At 39.8% G+C, this 14,430-nt stretch overlaps 1 protein-coding gene across 1 annotated transcript in view; it reads left to right on the top strand.

Moving 5' to 3' along the window:
- Positions 1–1,007: 1,007 nt before the first annotated feature.
- Positions 1,008–14,430, top strand: part of ISY1 (ISY1 spliceosome associated protein) — a 301,684-nt gene continuing 288,261 nt past the window's right edge. Inside the window, exons 1-2 of the mRNA XM_085624847.1 lie at positions 1,008–1,138; positions 9,524–9,546. Coding sequence (XP_085480973.1) covers positions 1,136–1,138; positions 9,524–9,546 — 26 coding nt within the window. The 5' untranslated portion in view covers positions 1,008–1,135. The remainder of the gene's footprint in view (positions 1,139–9,523; positions 9,547–14,430) is intronic.

The following is a 14,430-nucleotide window of genomic DNA, read 5'->3' as shown; positions in this document are numbered from 1 at the left end:
TGTACTACTCTCTCTCTACTACTCACTCTTTACTACACTCTACTACTCACTCTCACTACTCTCTATCTACTACTCACTCTCTACTCTCTACTTCTCACTCTCTACTCTCTACCTCTCTCTACCTCTCTCTCTACTACTCTCTACCTCTCGCTCTACTACTCTATACCTCTCTCTACGCGCACACATATGGATATATATATGTATATATGCATATATGCATATCCATTTATATATATGTATGTGTATATATATATATACACATACATATATAAACATATATACATCTGCATATCTATATAAATCCAAATATAAATTCATGCATACATATACATATATGCATACATATGCATGTTATGTACATGAAAGTTTGAAAAACACTAATGAAAACAAAGCTAAAAAGCCACCTAATTACAAACAGAATTGCTTTAACTTAAACGAGGGCGAGACCTATTGCATTTTCAATGCTTGTTAATTTCAGTCCTCGTACTTGGGAACTCACCCCAACAGATTGTTTATGGGATCCTGGTGTGTTTATTTCCATTCATAGTACGTTTCCACTAATTAAATTACCGTGCGGGTACATACACTCTAATAATACGTGTGGCCGCAGTTTACTGAGTACGAGGCTAAATCAGAGCGGAGGGAAGAGTTAAGAAGACCGCAAGAGGGTACAAAAACTATTAAGTTCTGGAATTCTATTATATTTTAACAATATGGGCATTTCGGAGGACATTAGTAATTTTTAAATATGATACGTATTGAATAATTATCGCCTTCCTCATGTTTAGGAAATTGCTGACATTTATATTTTTTCCCAAAGCGAATGTAGAAAGTGTGAGGGGCTCGCTTTAACAGCGCAAATCCTCCCTCCCTCACATAGGGTTAATAAACCTCTGCAGATCACAAAGATGGCCACTATATTTATACAAAGCAGAGAGGGACGTCCCTTAACACCTTCTTCTGTTTCTATTTAGCTCAGTACGTTTCGGAATCGTTACTTCGTCCTCTTTTTATTTCCATAGTCGTGTTACTTTTCTCCTCCTACTTGCTATCATCTTCGAAAGCGTGCTGTGCCTAGTGCTTGTTTCAACAGTTTTTAGGAGCTACTTACAGCAACGGCTGTATAGCCGCCAGCATGGTGAGTCCGCTTGGGAGGGGGAACCCTTGCAATGCTCCACCCCAACTCTGTGGAATTGTTATCGGCCTCCGAGAGATACTGTTGAGTGCCGATCCTGGGCTGTCACCTATCACTGGCTACCACCCCAAAGAGCAGTCATCTTGGGAGTTATTTGTGTTTCACCCCATCCCCACCTACAGCTGACGCATGCCTCAGCTTTTAGCTGTTTTGTGAGCATTGACACGGTGCTGTCACCTGTGCCTTCTCCTTGCCACCTGATTATAAATGACACCGAGATAGAGGAGGTATTATAATGTCACTGGCATGTATCAGTGAAACCGAGGTTTCCCCTCCAGGTCTGGGAGCCATCGAGCAGTGATCATAAAACCTATTTTGTCAGGCACGCAGATAGTGACACTGGAATAAACGTCTACATCTGCTTCTGCGTACAGAGAGAACAATAACGCTAAGACTGTCAACTTCCTTTTCTTACCAAGCAACAACGATCGTAGGGGCTGTCAAAAGTGCTTAATTTGTTAAAAATTAATTGGTGTAAGTGCAGGCGCCCAATTTTTCCCACTAGGAGCTTGCAAGTTGCAGCCGATTGACTATTGGTGTTGCCATTGAGCAAGATTGCCTAGTTGTGATTCCACATCATGCTCCTTTTTTCCACCAGCCTACATTTCCTCTTAGTTGCTTGAAAAGATGGAATCTAGCTGCAATCTAGCTGCAGAGTGTATCTGGTAGCTTTCAGTGCGCTGGTTTTGTGCCTGCCATAGTGTAACATGCTGACTTTGTTCCTGTGCAATTTGTTGACTCATAGACATGTCTGGCTATGCCTGCACTTTGCTTGCTTTGTGTTCAGAGCAGCAACCTGCAAGAAGTGGGGGAAGTCTCTTGTTTTCAGTTCTAGTCGTGCCCAACTCAAATGCCACATTTAAATGGCAATTGACAATTATTTTGTTTGAGTCTTGACCTTGCTGGACTCCAGCTGGAGCTGCACTTTGGTGCCAATGTCACCAAAGACATTCAGCTTTTCGCTTCACAAATGCTAAAGACACCAACTTATTAGGCTACAGGTATGCTAGAGATATTTATTCTCTATAGGAATGCCAGGTGTACCTATCTATATGAGTAAATGCACTAATGCATATTTATATATCACTTCCTAATATGTTAATTATTAACCAAAAGAACCCTTTTTAGGAACCTTAGAATAATGAAGGTTTGAGGGAAAACCACTATGGTTCTAAATGTATCCCTTAGCAGTCTTCAGACATCTCCATTATGACTCAATAACCAACCGAGTAATCCTAACTTACAGATCTCTGCAGTAGGTCCCTTAACCTCATTAGATATTTTAAAATGCGACCTGTTTGTGATCAATTAAGTAAGTCAGAACGGATTTACTTTTACATTTGTCTTTGTTATCAGTTTCTTTGGGCCCGCTTTTTTGCATTTAAATAATTGTCACACTCTGCTCTTTGTGACTCCACCCCTTTTTGCTGCCTCTCATTGACCTCCAATTTATGGGATCCATGATTAAAAATATTTCTGTTTTCAGGACTACCAGTCCCTGTATCACACTCTTGCAGTTTTTTTTCATACTTGCTTTGCTCCCTTTTTTGTCTTCCTACTTTCTGCTTTTTCTGCCTTCATCGCTTGCTCTGGGTCAAAGTCTGATGATAAAAAGTTAGACCAGGTCCCTAAAACTAACTACCAGTGCCCACCACCCTCAGTCACCAAGCAAAATTAAGCATTGGCTTTCAGTGACTTTTCCTCCTAATTATTTATTGGTGGGTAACAGTGGCACCGCCCCAGAGCTGGCTAGGGAATTCCTGTCTTCCGATGCCCAGGATACATTGTTTGGGATCAGGAACATAAAGTTTCCATGTTTATTTTGTCCTTGGACACGTAGATTCAGCCCCCTATGGCACAAGCCCTTTGGCTGCCAATTTACAGTACCACAGTAAGGTCGTGGGGGGAAAAATGATTTTCTGCTGCTGTAATGACAAATATAAGTACCTTAATGTGCAAGATGTTCAAACTTGTATACATGATTCACACTAAACATTTACTGCAGGTGTTCTTAGAAAATACAGTAATGTGGAAGCTCAGCTTGCTTTGCTAAGAGTAGTCCCAATATAGAAATATTAGCAATGCTTGAAAAATATAACTATTTCGGTTGTTTTTAATGCCTCCCATAACACACCTTGATAGTATGCAAATAAGTGTAGAAGAAAGAAAAACAGATAGGTTATTGCATTCAAAATAAAATATACCCCCAAAATAGTCTGCAACTTGAAAAAATGTATAACGGAAATATAGATCTGCTAAACTATTGTGTATTTAGTATTCTGTGCAAATAAAATGTTTCCAAAAATATTTGCAACTTGGAAAAAATGAAGGTTACAGACAGTTTTAACAAACAACGGTGCATTTTTTTTAAGGACAACTTATTTCCCATTTCTGTAAGGCAGAGGTTAATAAAAAAAAATTATGCATGCCAATATTACAATAAATACGAGAAAGAAGCAGCCTAAATTAATTATGGACAACATGTAAAGAAAATATGGGTCCCATCCTTAAAGAAAATCACAAAATCGCATCCACAGAGGAGGATTACAACTGTCAGTATTTCACAAGATTTTACAGAAGTAGGCCTGGAAATCTTCAAGTTTTGCAGGTTTTTTTGCTATTCTAATGTATGTTTGCTCCTGCGAACATCTAGAGAAAAAGTGCATATTTACTTGTTAAAACCTATTACTTATTTTCTCCAGGGAAAGACATAGTTCGCCCTATGAAAAACTCCTTTCCCTAAACCCCACTATTTTGTTTTTATAGAAGGGTGAGGTCCCTTCCCATCCTGGGAAAAGCTTTACTCCTGCACTTGACTGGAGTACGTTATTGACCTTTTCCAGAATGGGAACGGTTTGGAAAGAAATTGGTGAATACTCTTGAACATGTAATTTGGTGCGTGTGCACAAACTCCCGGGGAATTCCAGCCCTGAAACCATCACCTTCCACCTGTTTCCAGCCCCCATGAGTAGATTTGCTCAGAAATAAATCTTCATGCAGTGTAATCCTTTAAATGCAAAACCAACTTTTGTGCGTGTTTTACTAAACTTTCACATCTAAATAGCCCTGAGAAAAGGGACTATAACATGTTGACTCTGACCGCACAAAGTTCATCTTTTTCTAAAATGTAAATGACCAGCCATTGATATGCCTTTAGGTATATGCTCACAATTATGGCAACCAGAGTGTGTGAAAGCACTTTTGTGAAAATCATAGCAGCCTGGCTGCAATTGGCAACTCACTGACCCTACAAACCCCCCCCCAAAACAAAACTACATGTTGTATATCAACCGTGTGATAAGATGGATGGCGATTAACAGGAGGGGTTGGGGCAGAGCTGCTAAGGGAGAAGTGAGTGCAGGGGCAATGTGAAGTGAATGTGGTTACTACAGTGGAGCTTCATTTAAGGGGGAGGAAATAAATACAAATCAAAAAGTAGAAGCTCGGTTGGGGAAGCTGTGGGAGGCCAACACTGGGCAAACTTGGGGTGAGGGAGGAAGGTGGTATTTGAGGGGGAAAGCAGCATGTGAGGGAGGCTGCTAGAAAAGATATGCACTCTCATGGAGTGCTTAAAAGGAAAAAAATAGTTCTTTCTCTGAATGTGAGCGATGGATTAATACCAGTCATTCAGTCAAACTGATGGTAAAGCAGCTATGCTTCAGAGGAGGAAGGAAAACAATCAAGTAAGAATCAACCAATTGTATGACAAGAAAGCCGACCAATGGTAAGCGATGGATAGGTTCTAAGACCACTGTAATTTTTTTTGGTATGGTTCACAAGAGATCTTGAGATAACAGAATGTTAAAAGCTGTCTGCAGCGATCCATGCAATAAAAAAACGGCAGGTTTATGTGGTGCTTCGATCAACACGCCATGTGATGAACATGAGGCTTCGTTAGGGGAGTGGAATCACATAACTATAGCGTTTTTGCTTTATTGTGTCTAGCTATTAACTTGTTTACAATCAACATCTGAAGCCACAATTCTTTAATTGTATGGCACTTATGGGTGAAACTAGTCAGAAAGAGCTCTGTTCCAACTTAATTTACTCTTAGAGTCTTATTACGACTTTGGCGGTGCAGTGCCGGGTCCGCCCCCGCACCCCCAAAGCCATGGTCGGAACGCCCGCCAGATTAGGAGTTTCCTCCTGGCTGGTAGGCTTTTTTTTTTAACGTTCCCATGGCGGTGCCCTGAAAATGGGCACTGCAATGGGAACGGCAAAAACAGTTCATGTACGGCATGGACTGTAAAGTCCATGCCGTGCAGGAACTGGTGTGCATGCACGCATGGGGGCACATGTTGTGCCCCCCTGTGTGCATCCACATGGCGCAGAAGCACAATGGGGCCCTGTAGAGCCCCCTTTGTTTCCTCTCTGCCACGGTTTTCATGGCGGTGGAACCCCCATGAAAACGATATTCGAGAGGAAACTTGTAATATGCTTGATGGGATCGCCACAGTCCCCCCCCAAGCATATTGCTGCTTCCTGACTGCCAGGGAACGGTGATTCCCTGGCGGCTGCGGCTGGGCAATGTTGGTCCGACTGCCCTTCTCATATTAGGGCGGTCGGGAGACCTCCACCACCATGCCTCCACGAGTTTGGGAGTCTGTGGACTGCCAGACTCTAAATTAAGCCCTTAGTCTACAAAAAGCCATTACTGAAGCTCAAAACAACTCTGCTCATAATCCAACTAACAAACAGAAGCAGAGTTTTAAAACTTAAAATAATAAATTACTTGTCTAACAACCATACTCTCAACTCAGCTAATAATGTCTCCCAGTCTTCCTGTGATAAGCTCGTGGCTATTTTCAATCGAAAGCTAAACCTAATTTGCTCCTCCATCACACAAACAAGGCCAGTATCTAATGTTCTATCTACCAAAGGAGAGGTCAATATATCATGCAGTTCAGTCAATCATTTACTCTTAGGGCCTGATAATGACTTTGGCGGTGCGGCGCCGGGTCCGCCCACTGCACCGCCAAAGCCATGGTCAGACTGCCCTCCAGATAAGGAGTTTCCTCATATGTGGTGGGCCTTTTTTTTGGCGTTCCCACTGCGGCGCCCTGAAAATGGGCATCGCAATGGGAATGCCAAAAACAGTTCCTGCACGGCATTGACTGAAAAGTCCATGCTGTGCCGGAACTGGTGTGCATGCACACAGGGGGGCACATCTTGTGCCCCCCTCTGTGCTTCCAAATGCAGGGGAGGCACAGGAGCCCTGCAGGGCCCCCTTTGTTTTCCTCTCCGCCATGGTGTTCATGGCGGAGGAACCTCCATGACCCTGTCGGCAGAGAGGAAACTCGTAATACTCTTGGCAGGAACACGGCGAACCTGCCAAACATATTGCGACCTCTTGGCCGCCACAACACCGCCAGGGAATGGGAGTTCCCTGATGGCTGTGGCGGGGTTGTGGCTGTCCAACCGCCCGAATCGTAAAAGGGGTAGGGAGACCACCACCGCCTCTTCCCCACAAGTCTGGTGATCCGCGAACCTCCAGACTCCTAATCGGGCCCTTAATCTCTAATGGGTTAGTGGGGGGGGGGAATGAAATAAGACCCACTTTTCCTCAAACAGTTCAATATGCCTCAATTTGTAAAAAAAATTACCTTGGATCTATGTGAGTTTAGTGTAGCTGTAGAATGCATTTTTTCGGGCTTTATATGCAACCCTCATAAGCCATGTTTCACTTGTACTGGTTTCAATTCGGACTACTCTAGACTGACTTAAGACCTGTTGCCAGGCACACATTTCCGTTGACACAATTCAAACTATAGTTGTGGCGAGCATGGACACGAAAAGTAAAACTATTTTACACATTGGGAGTTCTTTAACTTAGCTTATTTAGCCAAGAAGTAAGAAAAGTGGATGTTGAAAACACACAGTTATAAGTGTTTACAATGATGAAGGGTAAAGTCCATTCTCCAAGTCGGGTGAGGAAAAATACCCCAGTATAGGAGGCTTCATGTATTTCAACCAGGAAGCAATATATCTCTTACTTTCGCTTAGTGGTCTGTGGAGATAGTGCATCAGGTACGTTTCTAATATTGACCATAAGTGTACCTATCGAAAGTGAATTCATGTATTTTGCATTTTTCTTTTTTTTCTTTTTTGTAAAGGAACCTTATATGGCTTTGGGTACAGTCCCTATAACAAAGTGCTTATGGGGGCCAAGCTGCATTTGAACTGAGCATTGGCCTTTGCTGAAAACAGACCAATAACAAGTATCCTGAAAAACAGGCCATCTTATAAAGACAAATCAAACATTGATTGAGAGGGGTCCAGATTACATTGGTTGCAACAGATAGACCATGCGAAACTATTATACTTTTTGTCCCTTGGTATTAGGAATCTTTAATGAACAAATCCAGCACCTGAGATCTGGAAGGTTTGAGTGTACTGTATTTCCATCTGCCATGCTCCTAACTGAAGTGACTCCAAGCCCAACAAATATAGAATACATCCCTAACCACTGAAGAGCAAGGTCATTGATGGAGGAACGTTAACTAACAATCATATGATATTTTTTTACAAAGATAAAGCAGGAGCGTTTAATATCTAAACATATATTCTTCTGACGGTTAAGAAAGAAGCTATACCATGATCATTTTATCATTTCTAATGCAATATTTCCAAAATCATCAATGTCAGCAATAAGTACATCCAATACAACCCGAATATACAAGAATATCCTTCATCTAAAGGGATAGGATCTCCTAACCGGGACCTCTATCTTCTAGAGTCTGGATGCTAGTGACTAACATCCTGTCTCTAGAAGATAGAGGTGTGGCTTGATTCCAACTGGAGAATACAAAAATCCCTGTGAGGACAAGTAGAACCACAACTACTGGAGTTACACATATATTGATGGGGATAGAGATATATTTTGATATTATCGCCAGATATACATTTATACATAGTGCATGGCAGCTCTATAGAAGACTTTACTGAACATTGGAGATAAATTGCAACTGTGATGAAGTCCTTAAGGACGAAACGTGTTGGCTGGGATGACTATTTGTCTGTATCTCCAAAAGAATAGAAATAAATCAAGAAATTTTGCATCAAGACCACGTGACTGCATTGCATCACTAATTGAGATTCACGTATATTCGTGTTGTATTGGATGTACTTATTGCTGACATTGTTGTTTTCTGAAACGTTGCATGATAAAATGATCATGGTATAGCTTCTTTCTTAACCAGAAGAAGAATATATGTTTAGATAATAAATGCTCCTGCTTTATCTTTGTAAAAAAAAGTCTTTCCATGTAGTGATTCATGGGCAGTAGGATCACAGAGTTGAGCGTTTTTTCTGTTACTGATCAGATAGATACGATACTGTTGCGAGTGTTCTGATAGCCCTACTACCGTCTGCCTTTTTTGCTGTAACAATCATATGATGATTGAATACTAATACTCTATTTGTCTGTATTTGCAAACTGAAGAGTCACCGAGGACAAATAAAAAAACGATATATTTTCTGTAAAGCGCTTTGGAGCCATTCAGACTGCATTCTAGTGCTAACCAGAATTACTTCTTGAACATCCTTACCAAATGCCTCCTTGGACAAATAGCCAGACTTGTATGCTTCTCTAACGTTAGGTTAACAGTTATTTCCCAGCCGAAAGATGGAATGGTATTCTAGAATTTGGCTGTGAACACTGAGAAAGCCGTGCCTCCTTTCTGTTCAGTGGAAACGCTTAAAGACCGTCCCTCATTAAATGACAATGCTGTGTCTGGAACTTGTCAATACTTGATTTTATAAACAAGAAGGGGGTTCTGGACATGGTGGGATTTGGCTTTGATTTTTCACCAGAAACCATTTGAGGGAGTCCTGGGCTTAAGTCATAAGCTTTGGAATTAGTTATTCCTAACGTAGCTACAATGCTGCATTCTGCACTCTATGAAACTGTTCCATCTGTTAATAGGTTTTTGCTGTTTGCAGATCCCAAAGAAACCAATGAACTGGTCACAGACTTCATGTGTAGAATGGTTAAGTCTAGCATTGCTTTCCTCCACGTGCAGGGATTGTAAATGGGCATTGTGACTACTGTGTGAGGACAAAATGAGAACATTCTGTATGATATGATTTAAAATAATTGTTTTTCATGAGACACAAATATGCACTGATGAACCTAAATATCAGTTTTATACAATCGTTTCTTAGAGTATTATTTCAAGCTTCAGACCCCACAGTAGTTTTATTATTTCTCACTGCTTTGTAGTAATAATGTTTACACTTTTACTCATAAGCCAAAGAATATGCTTGAGGGATTTATATAGAATTTTGTTGTGTTAGATGCTAATTTAAATTTCCTGCTTTCTTTTGTAGGCACGAAATGCAGAAAAGGCCATGTGAGTAAAACCAAGCATATGTTCCACGATTGTATTTTCTAATGTTTACACATGAGGCCCTTTGTGGCCTGCTATTTTCTTGTCTAAATGTTTACCCATAAATAGTTTGTGAAAAAGGAGGTGTGGTCCTTTGGTGGGGCTATTGCTTGGGAATACAGTTCCCTGTGCTTGACATTTTATATGAGATACCCTTCAACACAAATGCCTACTACTTCCAGCTGTCTTTTTATATACGACCACTGCATCTGCTCATTTTTATCTGACCCGAGACCTATAGTAAACCTTACATTCCTAACCTTTCCATTTCATTCATGTCTAGCATCACCAGTAAGGGAGATGAGATAAGGGCATCCTCACTCCTCCTTTCGTAGCTACCCTAAATATAAATGAATGGAACAATTTCTCCATGCCTTTTGTCATTGTTCTATTACCCAACTCCTCTAAACTGTACCTGTGCTTCCTCTTGGTTTACTAACTTGATCCTAGACCAACATTAAGATGGTATTGGCCACACCAGAGACGTCTGGAAAACGTTTATTTCGCTTTTTATTAGGTATTTAAATTGGAAATTGTTAATTGTTAATTTCTAAACCGGGTATATGGCAGTCTGCAGTGATTCTATTAAAGCATTGGCTTAATGTCAGGTATGCAGTGGAGCCTATATAGACAGCTTTATTACAGATGCGGTTTTTAGGGTATTAGCCACTACATTTATGCAGTCCCAGAAATAGTTGACAAAAGCTATGTTGTCTATAGCCATCAGAGAAGCAAGGCGCATTTCGAGTCTTGATCTGCACTGTGGTGTGGATCATCTAAGATTAAAGTGATTGCTGTGTGCATCTGGCAACTATGAAAATGGTTCTAGTGAAAAGCAAATGAGCCATAAATCAGTGAAGGGACTATTAGTAGCGGCCGCTATAATGGTAGGTCCAGTGCCCAAACGCCATATTTCCTAGAGAAGCTCTTAAAGGCGTTTGTTCTGTCCAAACATCAAGTTTCCAACTTAGCCCACATGTACATCCCAGGTTAATTTATCAGTGATTACCCAAGATACAGATATTTACTCACTAGTTCAATAAATAAGGTAAGATCAAACACAGTGCAACAGCACCCACTACATGTTTTGAATAACCTTTTTAATAAGCTTTGCTGCTCTTCCCCACCTACCACTTAATTTTATATACGATTTATAAATAAGAAAAATGGTGCAATACATTTTCTTATTAGCTAAGGACTTGATTAAGTTCACTTGATTTCAAATTAGCAATCATGGAATCGCACTTTGATTTACGAAAAGTTAGTAAAAAGCCTCAACATGTTGAAACATTATTGTTTTTTTATATTACTTAATGGAACATTGCTAAATGGATTAAACCAGGAAAGCTATACAGTTCTTTTTTTCACTGGGGTCCTGGTAGATAGGATTCGCATATTTTCTGCTTGTCCAACCCTTGCAACTTTCTGGGGGAATTTGTGGTAAATGCAAAAACAATATTATCCCCGTGCACTCAAGTTATATTTACAAAATTCAAGGGTTCCTGTTGGCGCCACCTGTGTCACACGGAGTCCAACCGTGTCTTTGAATATGAAGAATATTGTGGAGAGTATCACCTACCCACCAAACAAGTGCGCACTGTACTCAATGAAACACTAAGGTTTCTTCTCATATTTCGATTTATTATTTTTTTGAAAATAATTTCTCCATCGATTAAACTTCAAGTATTGTTAGATCAGTTACATGTTGCATACACACTCATCTTGTGATGAAATGATTCACGTTTGAATTGTCAACTTTATACATCCACCCAATGCATTTCGGGTCAATAAACTCTGACCTTTCTTCAGGGGTCTATAAGAAATGAAATGAAACCGGACCATTAGGTTCACTATACGGTTCGATAAACATAATATGCAATCTCCAAAAACATGATATGCAGCCAAAACTCAAAATGAAACGCAAATAAAAATGGATTGGCAAAGTTAATCCGTATCATAGAAAATCAACATCAAGTTAACTTGAGAGTTTTTTTCATAATAAACACACTATGACATGCGCAGAAGAGAACATGTTGACATTTCAACGACCTAGGTATTATAGATGTAAAGCCTTACAAACATTCATGGAGCGCATCTGTGTGCAAAAAACATTGAGCATACACCCTCGGTTGAATTCTATTGCGAACATTTGTAAAACAAACATGTGAAAGACGTATTCACTAAAAATGACTTGCGTGGGACCAGTGGGTCTCAGTTACCGTTGGTTCAACCTCTACATTCGGAATTCTGTTTACGCGCCCATTCAGTGTCAGTTTAAAAAACGAGCAGTCTATAACCACTAATATGTTGTGGCTCTTACCACGTGATGAAGGTGAGCTGCGTACGGTGACGTATTCGCAGGGTAACCAATCCTACTCTTCACTCAACAACGTCTGTCTCACGTAATCGGGGAGACGACGGATACAACTACGAGTGCACAATGTAGTGAACTTTGCTGAGTTAATAAAGTTAAATTATGTGTTGTGGAAAAAACTCCCAAGAATATACACAAGACTGAAGTTAGCTCATAAAATGCGTATGGCTCGAGATGTTCAAGTCGTGGAACTGATGTTAACTCATAAGATGCGCATGACTCAAGATATTAAGTGTTCACATATATGCACAATTCAATACTAATAAAAAAAATGAAAATGAATAAAATCAAAATAAATGTTGATCTACAAACGAATTAAATTAACATAGCTCAAAGGATACCATCAGCCAATGCAGTAGTCTGAAACGTATTATAAAAAGCATGCATATTCAATGCGGTCATTTAGCCCAATGGGATGGGAACAGTTAAATTTTTTGATCCAGAAATATTCTGTTCTTAACCTCTGTTTCATGGGATCCTGGTCTCGGCGTTGTGTGATCGACTCTAATACCGTGAAGCGTAATTGAGATATTTGATGTCGAGCTTCAATCCAATGGCATGCCACAGTAGATTTAGGATTCTTCAATCTGATGTTACTTTTATGTTCTGTAATGCGGATTTTCACTTTCCGCTCAGTTTGTCCCACATATATTTTGCCACAAGGGCATTTGATAGCCTAAATACAATTGGCCGTATCACATGTACTGGTGTGGTTTAAGTCTATTTGATAACCTTTTGTGGGGTGAGTGAATTTGTTCCCAACAATAACATTACTGCAATGTGTGCAGTTGTGACATTGAAGCATTCCACGCCATTTCATGATGATTCTCTTAGGAGTGTTCAATAGTTCTTTCAAGTTTTTAGAACGTTGAAATGCAAATGTTATCTTTTCATCGTATAGATCTTTCAACTCTGGTTCCATTTGTATGATTCTCCAATTTTTGTTCATTGCTCTTTTGATCTTTGACGACTCTGTGGAATATTTAAGGACGCATACAGTCTTTTTCTTGTGAATTGGTGTTCGTTCTTGGAGTAGATCATCCCGTGATTGCATTATCACTTTTTCCAAAGATGTCTTCAGAACACTTTCAGGATAACCTCTTTGACGATATTTGGCAGTTTGCTCTTTTAGGGTTACTTGCAAATCTTCACTGGTGGATGTGATGCGTTTGATTCTGATGTACTGAGAAGTGGGTAAATGTTTTTTGAGCGGCTCTGGGTGAAAACTCTGAAATAATAGACTGGAGTTTTTGTCTGTCTTTTTAGTGTGAACTTGAGTGCTGATTTGGTTCTGATCCAACTTTACTTTTACATCCAAAAATGCAATGGATTTCTCATCGATGGAATGTGTGAATTTTATTCGATCATTATGAGTATTTAAAATGGCAATGTTGGTTTCAAGTTCTTGACGAGATCCTTTCCAGATTAAAAATAGATCATCAATGTATCTTTTGTACATAACTATTCCTTCAGTCCATATTGGATTCTCAAGAATATAATCAATCTCAAATTTGCTCATAAAGATATTGGCGTACGAGGGAGCCCCCCCGAAGCCCATAGATGTTCCACTTGCTTAGTTATAAAATTTCCCTTGCCATTCAAAGTAGCTGTAGTATAATGCGAATTGCATCAGCTCCAAAATGAACAGTTTTTGAGTTTCTTCCAGATAACTTCTTAATAAACTCCATTCTAAAGCTTCTAACCCCTCATTATGGGGTATCGATGTGTAAAGTGCCATCACATCTATAGTGCACAATACATATGACTCATTTCGTACCAATTCAATCGTCTTCAATAAGTTCAAAAATGATGTGGTGTCTTTTATGTAAGTGGCGCTTTTTTGCACAATGGGTTGTAGAAATTTATCGACAAATTTTCCAATTGGTTCAGAAATAGACCCACAAGCAGAGACAATGGGTCTGAATGGGGGGTTAACTGCGTCCTTATGTATTTTCGGCAACATATATAGTTGCGGTCTTCTAGGATATTTAGCATCAAAAAATTGTTTGGTTTTGCCGTTAATCCATTTCATTTCAAATGCATGTTCAACAATATTCTGGAGGATTTTCTGATATTCCAAGGTTGTATCAGATTCCAAAGGTAGATAGATATCTTGGTTCTCAACATGGTTATTGACACTTATTATGTAAAATTCTGTGTCCATAACTATTAAAGCACCTCCTTTATCTGCTTTCTGGAAAGTCAGTTGTTTATCTGAGCTTAAGTTCTTGAGTGTATTCCATTCTTTGGCGGACAAATACGTTTTCTTAGGTTTGGTGAATGGGATTCCTTGAACATCAGCTAACACTGACCTTTCAAAGGCTTCAATGGTTTTGTGGGTGAATGGCGCACAAAAGGTACTTTTGGGTTTGAAATCCTTATCCCATGTTTCTGCTTGTTGCTGTTCTTGTATATCCTTGAAAAAGAATTTTAATTTCAAAGATCTGAAAAATTTAAACAGGGCTATATCTGTT

This window comes from Triturus cristatus, chromosome 9, assembly GCF_964204655.1.
Source record: "Triturus cristatus chromosome 9, aTriCri1.1, whole genome shotgun sequence".
Lineage (NCBI taxonomy): Eukaryota > Metazoa > Chordata > Amphibia > Caudata > Salamandridae > Triturus > Triturus cristatus.
Note: the sequence above shows the minus strand (reverse complement) of the source record. Positions and strands in the feature narration are given on the sequence as shown.